The sequence below is a fragment of the Acanthochromis polyacanthus genome, chromosome 1 (assembly GCF_021347895.1).
Source record: "Acanthochromis polyacanthus isolate Apoly-LR-REF ecotype Palm Island chromosome 1, KAUST_Apoly_ChrSc, whole genome shotgun sequence".
Lineage (NCBI taxonomy): Eukaryota > Metazoa > Chordata > Actinopteri > Pomacentridae > Acanthochromis > Acanthochromis polyacanthus.
The window spans coordinates 8,961,240-8,984,954 of record NC_067113.1 but is presented as its reverse complement, the minus strand read 5'-3'; the positions used below and the strand labels follow the sequence as shown (position 1 = coordinate 8,984,954).

The 23,715-nt window shown below is 42.8% G+C and overlaps 2 protein-coding genes across 2 annotated transcripts in view; both read right to left on the bottom strand.

The window, feature by feature from the left end:
* pdss2 (prenyl (decaprenyl) diphosphate synthase, subunit 2) overlaps positions 1-23,715 on the bottom strand; it is a 66,657-nt gene that overhangs the window by 23,567 nt on the left and 19,375 nt on the right. Inside the window, exon 3 of the mRNA XM_022192970.2 lies at positions 8,127-8,325. Coding sequence (XP_022048662.2) covers positions 8,127-8,325 — 199 coding nt within the window. The remainder of the gene's footprint in view (positions 1-8,126; positions 8,326-23,715) is intronic.
* On the bottom strand, positions 18,970-23,149 carry LOC127534724 (uncharacterized). Its single transcript, XM_051950703.1, has 2 exons — positions 22,180-23,149; positions 18,970-20,998 (listed from the first exon to the last, which is right to left on the bottom strand). Exons 1-2 carry the CDS (start codon positions 22,598-22,600, stop codon positions 20,298-20,300), a joined length of 1,122 nt encoding a protein of 373 aa, XP_051806663.1. The 5' UTR covers positions 22,601-23,149; the 3' UTR covers positions 18,970-20,297.

The window sequence follows — 23,715 nt, the reverse complement described above, 5'->3', positions numbered from 1 at the left end:
ATGAACAATCGCAACAAATCCCATTCCTGTCGTTTAGCTTAGCATGATGGACTCATCTATGCTTTTTACAATGATCTAATTTCCTCCGTGTTCATATCAGTGAAACACACATGAAAAAGGCTGAAAATATAAGCATAAGTGCACACCGTGGTGTGGTTTCCCTTTGGTTCATTTGTTTTGCTAACCTTTTCAAACATGAGTAACTGCTGGCTATCCGATGTCCGTCTCTTTATTACCCTTAAAGATCGTGTCCGGAGTTTGAATCGCAGCGTCTCCCAAAACACTGTTGGTCCCACCCTCCCTCCCTCTGATTTCGCCCCTTTATCTGTGCACGCGCAGTACCTGAGAGGAGTGCCCAGAGTGCTGCAGCATCTTGCCTGTTTTGCTGTTTTCCACTCTTCTACATTTAGTACATTTAGTAAATAAAGGAATTACGTTAGAATTCTGTATTGAGTCTAACTTGTCCTAATACCAAAATAACATGAATCTGCTAGGACGAACGAGTAAAGTTTCAATATGTGATTACACTCGTGTATCCCTCTGGATGACGTTGTTTATCAAACTTAGTGCATTTACGCGTGTATATGTGTTACATTGTTTATTTATTTCTATCTAGAGTTCAGAATTGCATGACTCCTCTGACGAAGAGTATGTCCCAGACGCCCCATCATCTTCCTCCAGAGGTCGGGCATCTAAACGAAGCCGTCAGGCGGGCTATGGAGGCCGTGGTCGGGGAGCGACGAGAGCACCCCGAGCCAAAAAACGTCCTGCAGTCTCTTGGCCTGACAAGCCGTGGGATTGGTAACTTTTCTTGAAGTTGCTGATCCCTGATGCTCTCTCCTCCACAAGCAAAACAAATGTGCGTGCGGTTGCGTAGTGCGTAGCTCGCCCACCTCTGCATGGGCTTGCTTGCTGTGCGCGTAACCGTTGATTGACAGCATGACAAAGCGGAAGCTTGAACTTGATTGGTCGGCAGCAACCGGCGCTTTTTGGAATAACATGGGGGTCTATGAGAGGAAGGCGGAGCTCATGAATAAATTTTCATATCGCGTCATACTAACATTATATTATAGTATCGAACTAGACTAACACATTTAAGCTTTGTTAAACAATGACACATAAATTGAAAACAAATGGAAACTCCGGACACGAGCTTTAAAAACGCTCACATTGGGAACGTTTCCTGTGGTTGCTTCGGATTACATTCACGTCCTTTATGAACAGCATCGCAGGTATATTTGGAGGTTAAAAAAAACAAGGTTAATAGTTTCAAGCATTAGTGTGTGGTAATTCAGTACGGCGCTGTTGTCACCTTGAAGATGAAACATGCTACAGGGAAAGATGCTCTAAACGCTCATTTCAATCAATTCCAAGTTGCTTGGCTTGAATGCACACTTAACGCGATTAAATCATCATTAGCTCAAGTCATCAGCAGATCTGCCATCATTTCATTCTCACTGTGTTTTTCTTCATCTTCCAGGGAAACAACAGTGTCAGTTCCATTACTGTAATTTGTAGCTTAGCCACAGAGTGACAATTATCCCACAGAGTACGGTTACAGAAGAATCCCGATGAAAGCCAATTAGCACTGTAAAGGAAACACCACACCTTGAGAGTTATTTCATTTACAAAAGAAATGTTGGTTCGTGGGCTGCACAGTGACTTGGTGGTAACAGCTAGAAGGTCGCTAGTTTGCATCCCTGCCTTCCCAGGATCTTTCTGCATGGAGTCTTCATGTTCTCCTGTGCATGTGTGGCTTTTCTCCAGGTTCTCCAGCCTCCTCCTACAGTCCAGAAACATGCTGAGGTTATTGTTGATTCTTAAATTGTCTGTAGGTGTGATTTTCTCTGTGTGTAGTCCTGTGACAGAATGTTACCTGTCCAGGTGTCCCCTGCCTTCACCCTAAGTCAGCTGGGATAGACTCCAGCCCCATGTGACCCTAACGAGTATGAAGCGGTATATAGATAATGGATGAATGTTGGTTCGTCACAACTCCTGCGATGTTCCTCTCACAAGAAGCACCAAGGATACGGCTACATTTTATTGTTGGGAGGCTGTCTCGTGGGTGCCATGGAGCAGACATAAACTCAGACAGTGTGTGCTAAAAAAGAAGCGGTAGGAAAGGCGATAAGGGCCGGTCCGGCTGATGGCACGGGGGGGACGTGGTTATTTTGATCCACTCAGGCAACCGCATTCTGACAGAGCAGCATGGTGACAGCATCTGTCAGCGAGGGGCTACCGGGGCTACGCTGCAGATATGATCTGTGGTGCACTTACAAGACCACCACCACACAAACGGACAGAGCTGAGAACTTAATCAGAAGGAAGCCTATGGTGTACGTATCAATGATGTCTCCTGACCACATTATGCAACACAAAGCAGGCTGCAGGCCACCAAATGTCTTCTGGAATGAGGTTCCTCCAGGACGGGGACTTTTCCATGTTTTAAATGGTAAATGGTTGTATTTATATAGCGCTTTTATCCAAAGCGCTTTACATGATACGTCACATTCACCCATTCACACACACATTCACACACTGATGGCCGAAGCTGCCATGCAAGGTGCTAACCACGACCCACCAGGAGCAATTAGGGGTTCGGTGTCTTGCTCAGGGACACCTCGACATGAGCTCGACGGGCCGAGGGTTGAACCGGTAACCTTCCAGTTACAAGACGGCCACTCTACCCACTGAGCCATGCGCTTGCAGATGTTGCTGTAAACACCACTGTCTCCTGGGTAGGAGTTATGTGTTTTACACTGTGGTACTGCTGTGCAGTGGAGTAAAAGTCAACCGGATCGTGAGTATTAGAATTATGTTCACTATGGCTAAAAAGAAAAGCCTCAAGGATCAGCTATTGAAAGCTAAAGGTGTTTTAACAGACATGGAAAGAAAATGCCCACTCCCACTTGTGCCATTGTATTCTAAATTTCCTGACTTGTGAGGTTTCCCAATCAATTTCCACTCACATAAAGATCTGAAAAAAATAGCATTACCTGATTTCTTGTTTGGACAGAGAACATTTTGTTCTGTTCTGACCAATCAGCAGTGAGAAGTCGTTGCATTCTAATGTTGTGACAGCAGTTCACAAGCTGTTTGCTAGAGGCTTTGAAGTGTAAGTTGCCCCGTGGACAAACCATTCTCTTACAAAAATTGTGTAAAAAAAACATGCATATCTGTGTAGTATTTGTGTCAGTGTGTATACTGCGCATTAGTATAGATGCTCCAAAGAGCATCCAAGGTTTATTAAAATACTATCTCAAGCTGTTCTGCTAATAAGTGCTGCAACCCACTGAGGTCTAACAAGCAGGTGTAACACATTTCACTTCTCACATTTGGGAAGCTTATCTTAAAAAACATTTTAAATTATAACTTGTATTGCTTTCTTGCAGCATTTTTCTTCTCTTGTGCATTGCTACATCTGTAAAAAACATCACAAACAGCTGATCAGCAGCAGGAAACCAACAGAAATGTGAATCACACTACCTACATGTGTGCACAGTGAAGACTAAACTGGGATCCACTCGTAAAAGCAATATACACCCCCTGTCAAAAGTTTTAGGACACTTTCTCATTCAAATAAAGTAGAACCTGTCCTACAACTTTTGACAGGGGGTGTATTTCATCATATGGATGTGATCAGGGCAGGACTCTGGTCATACATGTAAAGTTTCAGGCAGATTGGAGCATGTTCAGGGCATTTACACAGCATTTGAAATTTCATGACGAAGGATCAAAATTCCAGACGCCGCCACGGACACGCCCCTTGACTTTGGAAAAAGATTTTAATAACTTTGGATCATTAAGGCCTCCTGTATGTACTGGCCAAATTTGAGGTGAATTGGAGTTTCCCCCTAGGAGGAGTTCACTCTAGAAAATAATGAAAAATGGGCAAAATCTGACATTCAACGCAAAATAGCTCACTTCCTGTTGGGTTTGGAATGTGGCTGTCACTGACTTTTTTGTTCAGCTTGATGTGCTGCATATGTGTACCAAATTTGGTAGATACACCCCCTGTCAAAAGTTGTAGGACAGGTTCTACTTTATTTGAAGAAGAAAGTGTCCTAAAACTTTTGACAGGGGGTGTATTTCTACTGGAGGTGAAAACTCCACAAGGCGTCTTTCAAATGTTTTGCTTTTGTGAAAAGAGAATGTTGATTTGTAAATTGTTGTGTACAGTAGCATATTTTTCATCCACACATTTAAAATTCAGCAAATCTCACCTACTGAGCTGTAATTGGTCAGCTGATTCTTTCTTCTTTCTTTTGCTGACAGTCGTGTGTCCACAAATGATTGTTCTGCACATTTTGAAGTGTGGCACTGGAAAATCTTGATGAAAATTAAACATGAAAATCTCTCTAATTTGCAGAAACCTTTTAATAATAGGAGATGGAAAGATCTATTTTCAAATAAGTTCTGACGTAGAAAGCATTTACTTCATGACTGATAAACTGTATATGCTACTTTCATTGTCTTCACCTCCAGACAGCATGAAACAACACAATAATTACAGCTTTCCTCAATGAAAACAGTTCTTGCAGACCTCTTTCCAAATTTTTCTTATGAATGGCCCAGGTTTTGTATGTTCCTTCAGAAAATTTTTAGCTTCAACCTCCTTTGTTCGAGGCATTTTCAACTCTGCTTAATACAGTCGTGTGAACAGTTAAAGCAACACCCACAGACACCACAAAGCTCATCTGTAAAACATGTTTTAAAGGGAGCTAAAACATTCCACTGAGCAAAGCATCTCACCACCACACACAGAAACCTGCACAAAGAGGAACAGGTGAGTGAATGCGACACATAACATTATTACATCATGCCTAGTCAGACAAGTGTGACTTATTTTGAAGTTTGACGAAGCAATTAGCTTCAAGCAATGACCACAGTTTAACATGGCTGTCTTTTTAGCTAATTGAACAAAGCAGCAAACATCTCTACATGCAAACGCAGCATCCACACTGGTGATGTTAACTTTATATAACCCTGAACCTGCTAAAAGTCAGACATCTACAGTCTGCAGATCAACAACATCCATCCATCATCTACACACAGCTTTATCCTCTGTCGGGTCGCGGGGGGGCTGGAGTCTATCCCAGCTGACTTAGAGTGAAGGCAGGGGTCACTAGTCTGTCACAGAGCTACACAAAGAGACAAACAACCTACAGACAATTTTTGAATCACCAACTAACCTCAGTATGTTTCTGGACTGTGGGTGGAAGTTGGAGCAAAACCCACACAGGCACAGGGAGAGCATGCAAACTCCAAACAGAAAGATTTGAACCCAGGATCTTTGTGCTGTGAGGTGACCTTGGTAACCACTGCTCCACCTTGCCGCCCCAGATCAACAACATTACACTATTACTATAGTAATGGTAAACATGGCCAGTACGTTTTGGTCAAAAATGACCTCTATGACCACAAAATGCGCTCACTGGAGGCGAACCAAGTCTATTAAATGCTGCATAATGACTGATATCTGGTTTCAAATCTAAGGGCAACTATAACAGAAATTACATAAGATCACTGCAAACCATGTAAAAGCGTTAACACTGACTGTAAATTAATTGTTTGTAATAATCCACCTAATAACGTCAATGTAATAATTCTTTGCCAAAAACACACGTTTAAAACACATGAAAGGGCAAACAAACAAGAAAACACTTAACAGCACATAAACTACAATTCTATTGAGCATGAATATAATAAATGACTAAGTCTGGCACTTCATGGTGATGAAGCACACACCCAGGTTTGTTAGCGTGCACACCGCCGTTGTGCACTAAAGTAAACTAAACACAGATGACTCCGGCCAACAGACGTCCTTGGCAGAGGTCTGCACTCTGAGCAAACTGTAGTTTTCTTTTAAGTCAAATTACATTTGAAAATGAAGGAGAATAGGTTCTCTAAAAAAAGTCTACAATCTAAATTATTAGGATCGTCACATAACTGTGCCATTAGGAAAATGGCACAGTTATGTGACGATCGGAGTGGATCTGTCTGTCTGTCTGTCTGTCTGTCTGTCTGTAACATTACTCAAAAACAGACAAACAGTTTTGGATGAAATTTTCAGGGAAGGTTAGAAATGACACAAGGACCAAGTGATTAGATTTTGGCAGTGATGCGTCTTACAGTCTGTATCCACGCATTTGTTAAAGATTTCTGTATCATTGTGAGATAGCGGCACGGCATCACTAACCATGACAAGTGAACACTACGTCAGCTGCTACTACAGATTCACCACTGAGGACCACAAATGTTTGTAAAGATTTCATCTGTTGGAAATCATATAACGACTGTGAGCAGCCTTGGTGGATCACTGCGCTCTCTGATTGCTTTTCTTGTTTTTAATGTAATTAATGCAGGGCTCCAGACTAAATGCATGCCGACTAAATGGTCGCATTTTGCGACCAAAATTTGAGTGAGTGCAAGTAAATTTTTCATCTACTTGCGCATGTGCGACCGGTAAATTTGCCGATTTATTTTTAAAGAACAAACGTCTGCTCCACACTTCAGTCCAGTAGACAGTCATGCGCAAATGAGCTGTTTGCCAACCAACATTAACTCCAAAAGAAGAAGACAGAAGACGAACACCAAAGAAGAAGAATGCGGGTCAATGTGTGTGAGAGCGGGAGGCGAAGGACGGTGAAGCTCCTGATGTTTCACAAAGTCTTCATTTACGTTCAGCCTTATTTTGAACACAAATTCACCTTTCTGTCCTTCACTCCTTTCTTGTCTCCATTCCAGCTGCTTATAAGTTTAGATACATCCTTTGCTAGACAGCAACAGCGTGAAACCGTTTTCTTTCATCTTTACGTGAATTTTCGGACTTTTTGGTAGCGTCTTCGTCATGTCAAGAAACCTCTTTTTAGAGAAGCACTTCCTGTGCCGCTGGAATGGTTACAAAATAAAAGCCCGTAGCATTAAAAATACGCCTTCAAAATAAAAGCCTGGAGGAAACAGTTATTTTCACACTAGCAAAGCAAAGGCTTGCAAAAAGTGATGAATTGATCAGCAGACCTTTATAAGAGTAATATACACGTGATTTGGTATAAATACATAACATGCCCATGCATAACACATGCCTGTGCTTAGCACAAGGTCATTTTTTATTAAAGTTTTCATCTGTCGGAAATTATACATCAACTGAGCAGCCTTGGTGGAGTACTGCGCTCTGAGTGATATTCTTTTTAAGTTGTGTCAATTGCTGCACTATAAAATGTGAATTGAAAACATAGTTTCTGCATTTATTGTGCAAGTATTTATCAGTAATACAGTGAAAATGAGAGGAAATGTGAATATTTACTTTGCAAGTCGATGTTGGTGTGCGCCACTAAATTTTCTGCTTGCGCTCCTAAAAACTTAAGTTAGGGGCCACTGTGCTCCTAGGAAAAAAGTTAGTCTGGAGCCCTGTAATGGGATTGTTTGGCGCTCAAAATCTGGATAGGAACTGACTGGTTGAGTGAAAGAGGCTCCCCTGGGTTTAGAGTCTAACACAGCAATGCTACATTTTTTAAAAATTGAATATTTAATATTCATTTAATATAATTAATGGAAAATTTATTTTCAGTGTCATGCTCTCTCCTTTGTTACTACCTTACTTTTTGCTGTGGTATTGACGAAATTAGGCAGGCGTCGTATCAAAATCCTAACTTTGATAATCACTAGTTCCAGAACCCGGACTGGAATTTACAAGACTATACTGTTTAACTACTAGGGGATATCTGGAGAGTGTATTACAAAACATCACACAGACAATCATCAAAACTAAATAAAAACAAGACAAAACTGCAGATAAACACTTGAATGTCATACTAAAACCATGAAAACCAGGGTTGTACTGTAGGTTTTCTGGCTCGAAAAAGTAAGAAAACATCATCCAAAAATCAATTATATTAAATTATAGGATCAATGAGAACCCTGGAATATATTAGGATTTGCAGGTGGAAGACTCTGGATGTCATGTGAGTGAGAGAAAAGGTGTAGTGATGAAGACTGACACTGATATGTGAGGTTGCAACGACCTCTGAGAGTTCAAATTAAGACAGCGGTGTTTCTCATTAATATCACTGATGTCAGGTCAGACATGTCTCAGGAGTACCGTTTGTTACTGACAGAGAGGTTACCTTGGTGTTGTCGAGCTGGGCCAGTCCGGTGCAAGCGTTCGCCAGCAGGAAGTCACCGCCCAGCACGGCCATCTTATTCCCAAACTGCATGTCTTTCAGGGAACCGTCCGAAACCGTCAACTCCTTCAGATCCACTATCCCTCGATGCACCAGGAACGCCGTGTGGATCAACTCGGTGATTTCTGCGAGGTTCCTCTGACTGTGAAACAAACAATAAGATTTGTTGGTGGTGGTCAGTTTATTAAATTTTTAATGGGATTTGTCATGTTGTTTTTAAATCGTGAAAGAAAACTGACAAAACCAAATGAATAACGCTGATCGTCTTGTTACAATACGACCCTTTTTGTCTTGGTAAAAAAGGGTCGTCTTGACATTAAATGCGGATGTTACTTTGATATGTACATTCTGTAAACATTATTCCAGACCAAGCACTCCCAGGTTCAGTGGACTTCACCAGAATAAGAAGTACACAACAGCATTATTTCTGACAGTCAACAGGGGGCGACTTATCTGGTCGCAAAAAGAAGTCTGGAAGCATTGAACTCTATGAGAAAATGACTCCACTTGTCACCTTTTTTGCCTCAGTAAACACTTTCCTAGTGAGTTTTTTGGTCCCTTTCAATAGTTTCAAGACATTTTCAATACATCACAGTGTTCATTTAGTAATTTAAAGTCCCATTTACAGTAAAACAGCCAACAAAGCAGGGTGTGTTGTATGGTGGTGCTACCTTGTGACTGGCAGGTCACTGTCATATCACTATACAGTTTCTTGGAGCTCTCGGTCAGATCCATAGACACTATACAGTCTATGGTCAGATCCACCTCTGGCAAGTTACATCTGGTTTTAACTCTTTGATACACAACATGGGTCAAAAGTGACCCATATTCAATGGAATATGGGTATCTTTTGACTCATGTTGTGTATCAAAAGGGTTAAATCATGATGGCAGTTAATGAATCCCAAACTCATGGCTTCAAAACAGTAAGAGCAACAGTACAAACCACTTGGTGACATAATGGTGGCTTCATCTATCTTGTATCTTTGGCATACAGGGGGTTCTCAACTTACGTTGGAGTTCTTTCTCTACAGATTGATGTAAATCGATTTTCGCCATAAGTCGGGACTCCGGAGAAAATGTAAACAAAGCCTTTACACGAATCACAGCATCAATCAACTCTTCATAAAAGTCACGAATATCAACGATTTTCAAGCATGTATAAGTCATTTTGTAAGAAAATAACAGAATATATTCTACTGTTTTCACAACTTGATCTAATAATACCGATGTTCGTTGGTGTTCTGAGCGTTTTACTAAATCTAACTTCACTTCCACGGTGTGTTTCCCTTAAGGCAGAATTATCGATGTACTTAATTTTTAAAAAGCCTTTATTCTGAAGTTGTCTGTTGACAGCTGTAACTTACTGTACGCTATTTTGACGTATAGCTTTACACACATAAGTGCTGTTCTGGATGGACTGCTCTACTTTGCAAACACCACAGACGCAATGTCGTAAGTAATTAACTTCATTTTTGGGCTTATTGGTTAAGCTAAAAGAATTTATTTACATGTATTTATGTTGCTTTATTCTGTTTTTGTTGCAGTTCTCACTCTGTAATGTGTATCAAGAGCCACAGTAAAGAAGTCAAGTTTGCTACGACTCACGATTCATTTCGCAAGCACAAGTTCAACTAGTTGGATAGCTGCAGTAGCATCAGAAGAGTCTGACTTAGACTTGGGAGTCATAATAAAGGGTAAAAAGTCAGCAAATGTAGCACAATGGAAAGGGATGTACAACCGCAGAATGTAAACAAAGCCGTCTTACAGTGCCGCGTGACGACATATTTGTCTGCTCTGCTCGCTAACTAGTTCCACATAGCCAGTTCCGACGTAAAGACGAAACGCCGTAGGTCGAGGACGTCATAAACTGAGGACACCCTGTACTGCATTTAACATACTGTGTATTGGGACATTTTTGATCTTTTTCCGGCATACTATGTAGTATGACTTTCGGTATTGGAACACGCTGTGAACTTCAGAACAGCTCTTCTGGAAACCTATGGATGACATCACAGAGAGTTCATCCATCTTGATATACAGTTTACAGTAAAGAGACTGGACATAAAACCAGAAGAATCCCTTCTATGGGTAGGAGCCATGGATCTGGAAAGGAAACACTGATGGCTTGTTATAAGACTGAGTTTTGATTAGCATGTCTTTCCTGTTTCCTGTCTGAGATCAGTCCATCTCTCTGCTTGTCCGAGGGCTGTTTTAACATTTGGTTTAAGACGTTGTTTAAATGCCACTTTCTGTTCATTTGGCTTTAGGTGCTCCACAGAAATACTTGGGCGATGCATCTAAGCCATTGCATTGTGGGGAAAACCCTGAATAAATTTTAAAATCACAGCTTTGTTGTCAACAGCTTTTAAAAGAGGTGTTCCAGAGGCTTGACAGTTAGAGAGGTTTTTGACAGAAGTCTTTTCATTGAGTTTATGTCTGCGAAATATGCAGCTTTAGAAAGTTTGGAAACTAATTCGGAGCATTGCATACAGGTGAGGTGATCACAAAGGAATCAGTCAAAACAAACAATTCATGGGTTTCCTTTACTTCTGTCTGGTGGAAAGGAAAACCATCTATTTAGTAAAAAAAAACTACAATGTTCAGATTCTAGAGTCTGCTTTTCATTTGACTAAACTATACAATACCTCTCCAAACAAATATGGTCTGTATCATCACAGTTCATTCAAACATTGTGAAACTTCAGTGACTACTACCTACAAATTACTGTGTTTCTAACAAAAAAAGAGATTTCTCTGCGACTACAATTTGGCTAAAAATCTTTAAAAACCAAGTTAGTATCCACATCTTCAGGGCATAAACCAGCATATGTCAAGACATCTTTCTGCAAAGCGTATCAGGGGTTGTGTTTGAAAAAAAAGAAATTAAAATAACAGCCATTCTTGATTATGAGGAAAAAGACATAAAAGTGGTCTTTGAATAGAGCCTTTCAGAGCAGCGTTAGGGAGGATATAATCAAATGTTGATTCAGTCATTGGTGGGGGATAATTAGGCCCCTCTCCATATGGAAGGAGCTCGCCATGCTGCGACAGGAGGGATCTATCCAGACAGGGTCGGGTGCGCTGATAGTCACTTACGACCTTCTTTCAACCGCTGTGAGAACCTGATGAGCCGGTCGTCTGCCTTGAGCTCCAACCCCTTACACACACACACACACACACACACACACACTTGTAGCCAGGTAATTGCCATGTTCGACGTCGGCGTGGAAAAGATGTGATTAAAATTCAATAATGTCATCTATTTTGCCTCTCAATCACACCCATTGTCTGGTTGGTTTCTCTGCTCGGTGACGCAGAGCAACAACACAGTCACCCCGAATGAGAGTTAATAAGTTCAGGGTTTAAATAAGAGCAAATTAATGCGCCAACAGTCGTATGTTCTCAAGGTGTCTCAGAGTGATGGCTACGCTTGACGAGGTTCAAGTGCAGAACTCTTTGTTAGAACAAGGGGAACATAACAAAGAGCTGCGGCTGATTGTGAGTTAAATAATATATATATAAAAAACAGTTTATTTATTTATTTATTTTTTTTGTCCTGTCCAGCAACAGCGCAGGCAGAATGGGGATCTGGCTGCTGCATTGTGCCATACAAGTTTGCTTTTCCAAGGGGAGTTTATAAGTATAAGACTCCCCTTGATAATGTTCAGTCATTTATTTAGTTTGAATACTTGTTGATTAGATAAATATACATAAATTTGCCAGACCTGACAGGGAAACAAAGAGGCAGGAAGAAAGAAACGAGAAAAGAAGAAGGAAAAAAAACAACAACAACAAAGGGGATAGAGAAGAGAAAAGGAAGAGTGCAAGAATACAATAATCTTTCAATTGAAACCGACACAACAGACAACAAGCTAGTACACCTTGACAAAGACACAGCGGAAAGCATCCTTCGGGTTTTGTTAGGAAACACAGCTAGTAATTATTCAGAACATCTATATGAAACGAACAAACTGAGGAAACATGTCTTTTGATATTTTGGCACCAGGACAAACTTAACTCCCCACAAGACAACATGGTTGCTATGCCCACATGCAGAGTACGGTGCAATTGTGACTGTGATCATGCAACTATGACCTCTGATCTCCGTGAAGGCCAGAAGCGGGCCCGAGAGCCCACAAAACCCAGGCGAGCCGGCAGCGATCCCAGAGCAGAGACCCGAGCCACCAAACCACGAGAATGACCACAAATCGGCCCGGGAGGGGGCAGAGGAAGAACCTGGCCAGGACCCCCAGCGTCCAGCGGGGCCGGGCCCCAGGTGACCAAGACCGGTGGCTGCCGACCTCGCCAGGGGCCGGAGGCCCAGGGCGGACACAGCACAGGACCCCGGGCCCCAGGCATCTAAGAGGCAACCCCCGTCCCCCCCAGGCAGAGGGCCAACACCACCAGGGGAACCGGCCACCCTAGACGGCCACCCGGCATGGGCCGGTGCCTCCGCCGCAGCCCAAGATCCAGGGCACCCCCCCACCCCACCACTAAACCCCTCTCCCCCCACCACCACCAGAAAAAAAAAAACAGTTTAAAGTTTATTCCAAGTTGAAGTTTGTTCTTATGGAGTCTGTCCACTGAGGTTTCTCCTTGAATGATATGACTGTGACAAACAACACATCAAGAATCCACTGACATCATCGTACACTGCTCAGAAAATTAAAGGAACACTTTTTAATCTAAGTATTGAATCAAGTCAGTTAAACTTGTGGGATACTGATCTGGTCAAGTAAGTAACAGAGGTGGTTTTTAATCAGTTTCAGCTGCTTTGGTGGTCATGAAATTAACAACATGTGCACTAGAGGGCTAACCATGAGACGACCCCCAAAACACTAAGGACTTTACAGGTGAAGGAAACTGACATTTTTTTCTCTCCTACAGTTTTCTGACTGTTTTTCACTAGTTTTGCATTTGGCTAGGGTCAGTGTCACTACTCAGTCCCTCCAAGAATTTGCGATGTTGCGATTGCGCAAATTTACGCAATATCAACCAATTTCCGCAAATTTTGCGTGGCCTTGCCATTTTGTCCGATCACCGCAACTTCCCCGCAATTTTGGCCCCCCTCCCGTGAGTTCCACCAATCATAGCAGCTCCCAGCGCAAACGTAATGCACGTATGTCACCGAATTCACTTCCTGTTTCTGGTTTGAAGATGCAGACGTGTGCGATACTAATGTCTCTCATTTACCAACAAAAATTACTGCTGAAGACCGTGATAAACAATTAATTCACTGATGTTCTTCACCAAAGCGGAGCAAAACTATTTTACAACCTGACTGCCATTAGATATGAGGATGAAATCCTTGGACCCATTGTCAGACCCTATGCTGGTGCAGTGGTCCTGGATTCCTTCTGGTGCATGACAACGCCCGGCCTTATGTGATAAGAGAATTCATGCAGTTCCTGGAGGATGAAGGAATTGATATCAATGACTGCCCCCCACGTTCACCTGACCTGAATCCAATCGAACACCTTTGGAACATTATATTTTGTTCCATCTGACACCACCAGTTTCCTCCTCAGACTGTCCAGGAGCTCAGTGATGTCCTGGTTCAGGTCTGGGAGGAGATACCCCAGGACACCATCCGTCACCTCATTTGAAGCCTGCCTCGACATTGTCAGACATGCATACAAGCACATGGAGGCCATACAAACTACTGAATACCATTTTGAGTTGCTATCCTGGAGTTTCAGCAGGATGGACAAGCCTGCCACATCAGTTTTTTAATTTGAGTTTTGGGGTTTCTTGAATTTAGCCCTCTGCGGGTTGATAATTCTCATTTCCATCAAACAATGTGGCATCTTTTCATTGCTAACACATTACCCAGTCCATACCAATGTAAATATCCAGTTTGTCTTTTCCCTCCATTAAAACATGATGTGTTTTCAAAGTGTTCCTTTAATTTTTTTGAGCAGTGTAGTTCTAGTACTAGAATATGTTCAACAAATGGACATTAACATAGAGATAAAACCAGTCTTCCAATAAAGACATTAAGTCTAAGACACTAAGCAAAGAGTTTCTTGAGTGTACAGGGTCAATGATCAATTGCAATTCACAAATTCTATTTCAGAATAGAACTGTTCACTATGGAAACCACCGTCATCACAGTATGTGTCACCTTTTATTGATGTATCGGTATACTGTGAGTAAAGTTGAAAAATGGTTACAGGATCACAATAATTGGACAGGGGAGCTTGTCTTTGTGTAATCTTGGTGAACAAGAAGGGGAAATGAAAACTAAAACACTGAAGTGATCTTACCAGACCTCTGTAGCCCACTTTAATCTCTGCTTTAGACTCTATGCTACATTAGCTGGTAAAAACATAAGAACAAACTGCTGGTGGAGAAGTTATATGATGGCTAAAGGAGGCATATGATTTTAAAAAGGAAGTAAAATAGAAGGATTAAGGAAGACATGTCTGGTTCTGCTGTAATGATTTTGAATGATGCTGAATAACAGAAAAACTTTTGTATCACCAAACAGCTTGCATATCCTCATCACCAAACTAATTTATATGTTGAATAAAGTAAAACTAGGAAAGACAAAACCTGTGGAAATGCACAAAAGCTCAAAGTCGTACCCCAGTGCATACACATTCCAAAGCTGTGCCTCCAATCTAGCAGTCCTGATCAGCAGCAGAGGAGCTTTGGGAGGAAAAAGGGGGACAAGGGGGCCGGTGTATAAATAGCTTTGGTGCCCAGTTGCATAGCAACCGATGCCATCCTGCCGAGGTGTAACGCCCCTCACCACGCCCCTTGTCCTGACTGTTCTGTTCCATTTTCCTCCCTCCGCAGTCTGCCTCGCCATCAAACACAGCCTTGCAGATCTGAGTGCGTCCCTGTGTGTGATTTAAAGAGCTGGCCTGCCCATCAGACGGCCGGCGTGATGTGTGCAGTGGCACGGCTTTCATTTGTCACAAGAAATTAAGAGGTGTGGTAGGTACAAGTTGGACTATCTGTGAGTGTGTGTCCATGCTTCGTCCGTCTGTCCATCTATCTATCTATCTATCTATCTATCATGGTGGTGCTTTGGTGAATCATCAGTGTCAGGCAGCAGAGTGGGAAATGTTTTACAAATGCTGCCTGTCAGGAGGGAGGAGACCATCCCCCGGAGGTTTCAATCACCCCCCAAACCCGCCCCACCCTGACTCCCTCCATCCTTCCATCTCGCCATCAGCAGAGGTGCTAATGAGCTCAGGAGAGGTGGGGGCAGAGAGAGAGAGAGAGGGAGTAAAATAGTGCAAATGAGGTGATCAAGTCATGCTGCGTGGCTGGCTGTGTGTGTGTGTGTGTGTGTGTGTGTGTGTGTGTGTGTGTGTGTGTGTGTGTGTGTGTGTGTGTGTGTGTGTGTGTGTGTGTGTGTGTGTGTGTGTGTGTGTTTGGGTTTGGACTATCCATCACATGAGTGAGGGAATGCTGCATGCTGGATTCAGTGATCCGGTGTCACAGTGCTGCGAGTGCCAGGTCGTGACATGAAGTGAGTCTGTAGTAGCTCGTCCCTCAGCAGCGCACAACCTGCCGACATGCCTCAGCCTCGCAGACCGAGGCTCCAGCCCTTCCATGACGCCTGGTTTATTCCAATTAGTTCTAATATTAGGATGTTTCTGCGCAGACACGGCTCCTCCACACACATGTGCCTTGTGCCAGCTCACAGAAAGAAAGAAGCCTTTCAGGCACCCAGAGCACAGCCACGCCAAACACAGCAGTCACTTCTGGAAACCACTTGGCAAACACTCACATCCCTGTTCTGAGCTGCACGCTGGTCGCTGAGCAGCCTGAGAGGAGCTCCGAGTGTTACCTGAAGCATCTCACTAGCAGCACATTAATACCACATTTAACACTTCATACCTAAGTACGAATAATAAATCAATATATGTTTTGGTTGCTACATATTCCCAAATTTTCATGAAGCAAGACTTGATACAACCTCACTAGCTGCTCTAAGAAATACATCGATACAAATTCAGATTCATACATTAAACACATCAGGTCACTGAAAATAACGTCAAAAGCCACGCAGCAGAAACTGTTCAGGTCACGTGCTCTTAATTTTAAATATCCTTCTCTTTAATATCTAAAAAGACAGCCTCTGGCTTTTCAAAGTAAAACTATAATTTTATACTTTAAAACCAGAAATGGATAGATTTTTGTATTTTATCCAAGCTAACAGAGGACAAAAGCCAGGGACAAGTCAGCAGTCCATCACGTAGCAATAAACAATGATACTACTCTATAAGAACAATTATAATGCAAATTAAAGCTGCAAGTAGCGTTGAATGGGTCCTCGCATCCTTACTGATCAGCAAATCCAAGCATGTAGAGCTCTCTCTGGGGTACCGTGTTTGAGTTTATAGCTCTTGAAAATGTCCAAAAATGATCCAACATCGTCCAAAACATGACAATTCAAAGTTATAGGTGACACATACTGGCCATAGTTCCTGTTTGAAGGAGGATTTGGGGAGCATTCTGCTAAGTTTAGATCATCCATGCCTGGTGTACATCCCAGCCAAATTTCAGCTCTGTTGGAGCTATTCCCTTTGAGTTTATAGCTTTAGAAAATGCGCAGAAATTGGTCCAAAATCATGCAAAATATGACACAGAATTCAAAATGGCTGACTTCCTGTTGGGTTTTGAGTATAAATGCAAGAGGCATTTTTGTGTGTCCTGATGTGTCACAGATGTGTGTTACATTTCGTAGCTGTATGCGACACGTGGTTTGGGGGTTGAATTTTCAGGGAGCGCTATGGAGCTGTTTTGCCACATACGTGTGCATTTCCATTAAAACATCACATTTTTGGCTGCTCCTGATCATCTTCGTCTTTTCCTTTCGGCTTTTCCCTTCAGGGGTCGCCACAGAGAATCAATTGCCTCCATCTAACCCTGTCTGCTGCATCTTCTTCTCTCACACCAACTAACTTCATGTCCTCTAACCACATCCATAAACCTCCTCTTTGGTCTTCCTCTAGGCCTCCTGCCTGGCAGTGGGAAACTCAGCATCCTTCTACCAATATATTCACTCTCTCTCCTCTAGACATGTCTGAACCATCTCAGTCTGGCCTCTCTGACTTTATCTCCAGAGCCTCTAACGTGCTGTCCCTCTGATGTACTCATTCCTGATCCTATCCATCCTGGTCACTCCCAAAGAGAACCTCAGCATCTTCACTTCTGCTACCTCCAGCTCTGCCTCTTGTCTTTTCCTCAGGGACACTGTCTCCAGACCAAACAACATGGCTGGTCTCACCACAGTTTTGTAAACCTTTCCTTTCATTTTAGCTGAAACCCTTCTATCACACATCACACCTGACACTTTTCTCCAGCCGTTCCAGCCTGCCTGTACACGCTTCTTCACCTCTTTTCCACACTCTCCATTGCTCCTGACTGTTGACCCTAAGTACTTAAAATCCTCCACCTTCTTGATCTCTTCTCCCTGTAACCTCACTCTTCCACTTGGGTCCCTCTCATTCACACACAGATACTCCGTCTTGCTGCGGCTAACCTTCATTCCTCTCCTTTCCAGGGCAAACCTCCATGCCTCTAGCTTCTCCTCCACCTGTTCCCTGCTCTCACTACAGATCACAATGTCATCTGCAAACATCATAGTCCATGGAGACTCCTGGCTAACCTCGTCTGTCATCCTGTCCATCACCATAGCAAACAAGAAGGGGCTCAGAGCTGATCCCTGATGTAGTCCCACCTCCACCTTGAACTCCTCTGTCACACCTACAACACACCTCACCACTGTCTTACAGTCCTCATACATGTCCTGCACCACTCTAACATACTTCTCTGCCACTCCAGACTTCCTCATACAAAACCACAGTTCCTCTCTGGGCACCCTGTCATAAGCTTTCTCCAGATCTACAAAGACACAATGCAGCTCCTTCTGACCTTCTCTGTACTTCTCTATCAACATCCTCAAAGCAAATATTGCATCTGTTGTACTCTTTCTTGGCATGAAATCATACTGCTGCTCACAGATGTTCACCTCTGCCCTTAGCCTAGTTTCAACTACTCTTTCCCATAACTTCATCGTGTGGCTCATCAGCTTTATTCCTCTGTAGTTGCCACAACTCTGCACATCTCCTTTGTTCTTAAAGATGGACACCAGCACACTTCTCCTCCATTCCTCGGGCATCTTCTCACTATCTAAGATCATGTTGAACAACCCAGTCAGAAACTCTACTGCTACCTCTCCGAGACACTTCCATACCTCCACAGGTATATCATCAGGACCAAGTGCCTTTCCACTCTTCATCCTCTTCAATGTCCTCCTCACTTCATCCTTACTAATCTTTGCTACTTCCTGGTCCACAACAGTCACCTCTTCTATTCTGTGTTCTCTCTCATTTTCCTCATTCATCAACTCTTCAAAGTACTCTCTGTGCTTGCACTAGGGAAAATTTTTCTCTAGCCACTGTGACTAAAGTGCTAGAATTTTGTTTAGCCACACTTTTTCAGTATCTGTACTGCGGCGCGCGAAGTTTGAAAAAAAAAATGGAGTCATTTTCCTGCATTCTGGTGCATTTTGAGGCCAAAAATTATGTTCAATATTGCTTCAGTTTATTTCAACATTTTAATTAAAAAAAGTTACTCACACACAATTTGCATCTGGACTATTTTTATTTCTAAGTAATAAGAAATATGCACAACAACTCCTGTAAAAAAAAAAAAAAAAAAAAAAAAAAAAAAAAAAAAAAAAAAAATCAATATATCTGTTAAGTGTCTTTCACTGTCACGTTTTTTTCACTGTGAAGTGTCTTTAACGCAATGGCTTCCCACACTTGAAGAGGAAGGACTGGTCGTGCAACAGGATTCCACTCTTTTCACTTTTTATTTAATTCCATGCAATGAAGCAGTAGTAGTGATGGCAGTAGTGATGCAGAGTGATACAGTAGGTGAAAAACCTTAAACACAAAAATGAGCAAATAAACACATATGCTTTCACCTAAAGTAAATACATCATCAGGTTTTAAGTAAACATATTGTCCTACATTTTAGAACATTTAAATCAACCAATTTCACCTGAATTAATTTTTACATGCACTTAACATAATTTACACTGGCATTTTCTAACAGAATTTACACAGGGATTTAGCACTTCACCAGCATTTACCAAATAAACAACAGGCATTCAAAACAACCCTCCTGAACAAGGGCGTCAGTTTGTTTTTAAAAGTGGGGGGGATGGAGACCACAGCACTTTGAGAAAATGTCGAAGAACGGCGGCAAAATGCTACAAGCTGGGCTCGAACTCACAACCACCGCACCAAAAGTGAAGGCTCAACCTGTTGAGCTATCGGTAAATACAAGTAGAGAGGTCTGTGGGCCGCTATAATACTAATTCTCCCTGGCCGAAATTTTGCCCCTTCACGCCTCTGGTCGGACCTTCCACTTGGTACGGGCGCAAATTTAGCATCTGCATGGTTTTTTTTAACCTCACAAAGGTGTGCTGCATGTCTGTGCAACTCTCAGCCGAGTGCGGATGGTGCGTTCAGGAGCGTCGGAATTTTCTATACTGCTGAAAATAACCGGGTTTACAACGGCTTATATGTGAAGAATTTGAATGTGTTGGAGACAAAATTACCCCTGACAAAAAGTGGGGGGGGACACGTCCCCACCGTCCCCCCCTAAACTGACGCCTATGCTCCTGAATGAAACTTCCATGTGAGAGACACATGCTTACTGGTGGCCTCTTTTGGCCTCAGTCCCTTTTTCCCATGCGTTTCTTAGTTAATGCTTCTTTCTTTGCCGCCGTGCTGTCGTTGTTGCTCCGTTCGCCAATCAGAACGACTGGTCTGGCGTTTATATTGCTTGGTTTTGGCGTGTGCAACTGATTTCCTCAAATTGAGCCCACCTGTTGAGGAGTGACACGCAGTGGTGCAGCGGCACGCACAGCGCGCACCCGCCGGCACGTCTGCTCTGCCGTCGGCTGCTGTCGGGTGCAGCGCACACAGACACCTCCAGGCAGAACACGGCAACAATATCAATCATTTCACTGGTTATACTCGGTAGCGCTCTTCAGTAAAGGAGACGTGGTTTGGTATTTTCTTTGATTATCGCGCGGCAAATTACGAAAAAGTTGTAAGCTAACCATTTTTTCACATTTATTAGGCAAAATTAGCTTCGCCACCGTGGCTAAACATGCTAAAAATGGCTTGGCCATCCTGAGGAAGGCTTCGCTTATGGCGAAGTGGCGAATGGCTAGCGCATGCACAGTTTTTCCATCTTCCCATCACACTATTGGCACCTGTCAACACACTTCCGTCCTTATCCTTTATCACCCTAACCTGCTGCACGTCCTTCCCATCTCTGTCTCTCTGCCTTGCCAACCTGTACAGATCAGTCTCTCCCTCCTTACTGTCCAACTTAGCATACAAGTAATCGTAAGCCCCTTGTTTGGCCTTTGCCACCTCTACTTTCACCTTACGCCGCATCTCCCTGTACTCCTGTCTAGTCTCTTCAGTCCTCTCAGTGTCCCACTTCTTCTTAGCTAACCTCTTTCTCTGGATCCACTCCTGCACCTCCTCATTCCACCACCAAGTCTCTTCATCTCCTTTCCTTCCAGGTGACACACCAAGTACTCTCCGACCTGTATCCCTGATCACATTTGCTGTAGTTGTCCAGTCATCTGGAAGCACCTCCTGACCATCCACAGCCTGCCTCAACTCTTTCCTGAAAGTCATACAACACTCTTCCTTTATCAGCTTCCACCATTTGGTCCTCTGCTCTGCCTTTGCCCTCTTCATCTTCTTCACCACCAGGGTCATCCTACACACCACCATCCTATGCTGTCTGGCTACACTCTCACCTACCCAGTGTTGTTTTTGGCAGCCAATTTAGATTTAGTCTTAGTTTTAGTCTTTTGGACGAAATCCTTATTCTATTTAGTCACAATTTAGTCATTTCTATAGGTGATAGTTTTAGTCCAGTTTTAGTCGACGAAAACTCAAAAGGTTTTAGTCCAGTTTTAGTCTAGACGTATTAGCCTTTTAACAAATTACGTATTATTAACCTCACTGACAAAATGACAGTGGATTCAATGTTCATTACTACAAAAATGCCAACAAAGATATTCCTTCTTCAGGACTTGCGGGTTTATTTTTTGTCAGTTTAGAGTAGTATGTTAAGGTTAAGGTTTAGTAGAATAAATATCCTCGTCTCTATTATTGTTCTACGTCATTAGAAATAAAAAAATACCTTTAATTCTGTGTTCTGTAAAGTCAGTGCATTTAATTTACAATGCATTGATTCCATAGAATACAATGTTGATTAACTTGCAATGCCCCAGTAAAATAAATAAATCCTGAATAACGGGGGAACAATTAGATGAAGCATATCGATGTTCTGAAGGCTGGAATGTGAAATCTCTGGTTAGAATGTGGTCAGATGGTTTATATGATGTTATTGTTTTACTTAAAATCTGTTTAAAAGTAGAACAACTCAGGTCCAACTGGTTTATCGCAGTAAGCTTTGAAAATGGTATTAGAACTTCTCTTGCTGTTTCTGTCTGACCGTCTGACTGAGGCCACAGACTGTCACCAGTTAATCTGATCGTCACACTCTGCCGCAGTGAAGCGATATTTCCACTTCGTTAGGTGGAAGTCCTCATTAAACTGAGAATTTTACTGGTAGACGGAACAGCCGTGAGTCCCAACAGAGCAATAACGACAACGTTAAAGCTGACAAGAACATCATTTCGGAACAGTTTATTGACGTCTGTGTGTTTTGAACAGGCATCGGTACAGTCACCTATGCTATGCATGGCTGTTGTAACAGCCTCGCTCACTGAATATCACCAGTTGATCGAAACCATCCATTAACGTTTTCGTCCAGTCTCGTCTCTTGAACGAAAACTAGCACACGTCTCGTCATGTTTTGGTCATCAGAGAGCCGCGCTTATTTCGTCATCGTTTCGTTTTCGTCATGAAAAAAAGGGGCGTCAACGAAATAATTTCGTCATCGTCATCATTAACGAAAACAACACTGCACCTACCACTACTTTGCAGTCACTGATCTCCTTCAGATTACACCGTCTACACAAGATGTAATCTACCTGTGTGCTCCTACCTCCACTCTCATAGGTCACCCTATGTTCCTGCCTCTTCTGGAAGAAAGTATTCACTACAGCCATTTCCATCCTTTTTGCAAAGTCAACCACCATCTGTCCTTCTGCGTTCCTCTCCTGGATACCAAACCTGCCCATGACCTCCTCATCATCTCCGTTTCCTGCACCAACATGTCCATTGAAGTCTGCACCAATGACAACTCTCTCACTTCTAGGGATGCTCTGCATCACTTCATCAAGGTCCAACCAGAATTTGTCCTTCTCCTCCAGCTCACATCCTACCTGTGGAGCATACCCACTAACAACATTGAACATCACACCTTCGATTTCTAGCTTCAGGCTCATCACTCAATCTGACACTCTTTTTACCTCCAGGACATTCCTAACAAACTCCTCCTTCAAGATAACTCCTACTCCATTTCTCTTCCTATCTACACCATGATAGAACAACTTGAACCCTGCTCCTAAACTTGTAGCTTTACTACCTTTCCACCTGGTCTCCTGGACACACAGTATGTCCACCTTCCTCCTCTGCATCATGTCAACCAGCTCTCTACCTTTTCCTGTCATAGTTCCAACATTCAAAGTCCCTACTCTCAGTCCTAGACTCTTGGTGTTCCTCTTCTCTCTCTTCCTACGAACACACCTTCCTCCCCTCCTTCTTCGACCAACAGTCGTCCATTTTCCACCGGCACCCTGTAGGTCGACAGCACCGATGGCGGTCGTTGTTAACCCAGGCCTCGACCAATCCGGTATGGAAGTCATACATTTGATTCGCATGTTTGATTTGGCCAAAGTTTTACGTCAGATGCCCTTCCTGACACAACCCTCTGTATTTATCCGGGCTTGGGGCTGGCACAATAAGACACTGGCTTGTGTCCCCTTGCGGCTACATTATGTTACATGACTTGTATAAGTTCATATATTTTCTTTCCCCTTCAAACGTGCATGCATATACAAGGCCAATGTAACTGTCCTGCAGTTTTTATGCCAAACTTCCCAATATACATACTAATAAAAAAATGGACTTTTCAAAAAAAAATTCCAATTAGCAAAAATCTATGCATAAGTGAATGAAATAAAAATACTCCCATCTTGTAACTGTGGCTGCATTGCCGCCATATTCCATCATATTTGCAGGATGATGTAGCGCTTCATTTACAGGAATTGATACGGATGATAACCACAGAGGACAAGATAGAATTACCTGACATGGGGATTTTATTTCACTATTTATCCTTCAGCAGCCATGTAACAGGGACAAAAGTGGCATCGCCTTTCTCGGTCTGCTTGCCACGCACATTTATGGCTCGACAATGTACTGCTACAGATGTTCACTGCCCACTGTTTCCTCCCAAGCAGCACACACATGAGAGGGAAGCTTGTGTGCGGCTACGGACATGAACTAGGAACTGTGGATTTAATGCAGCTTGGTTTTATTGCATTTAACCCAACAAGCT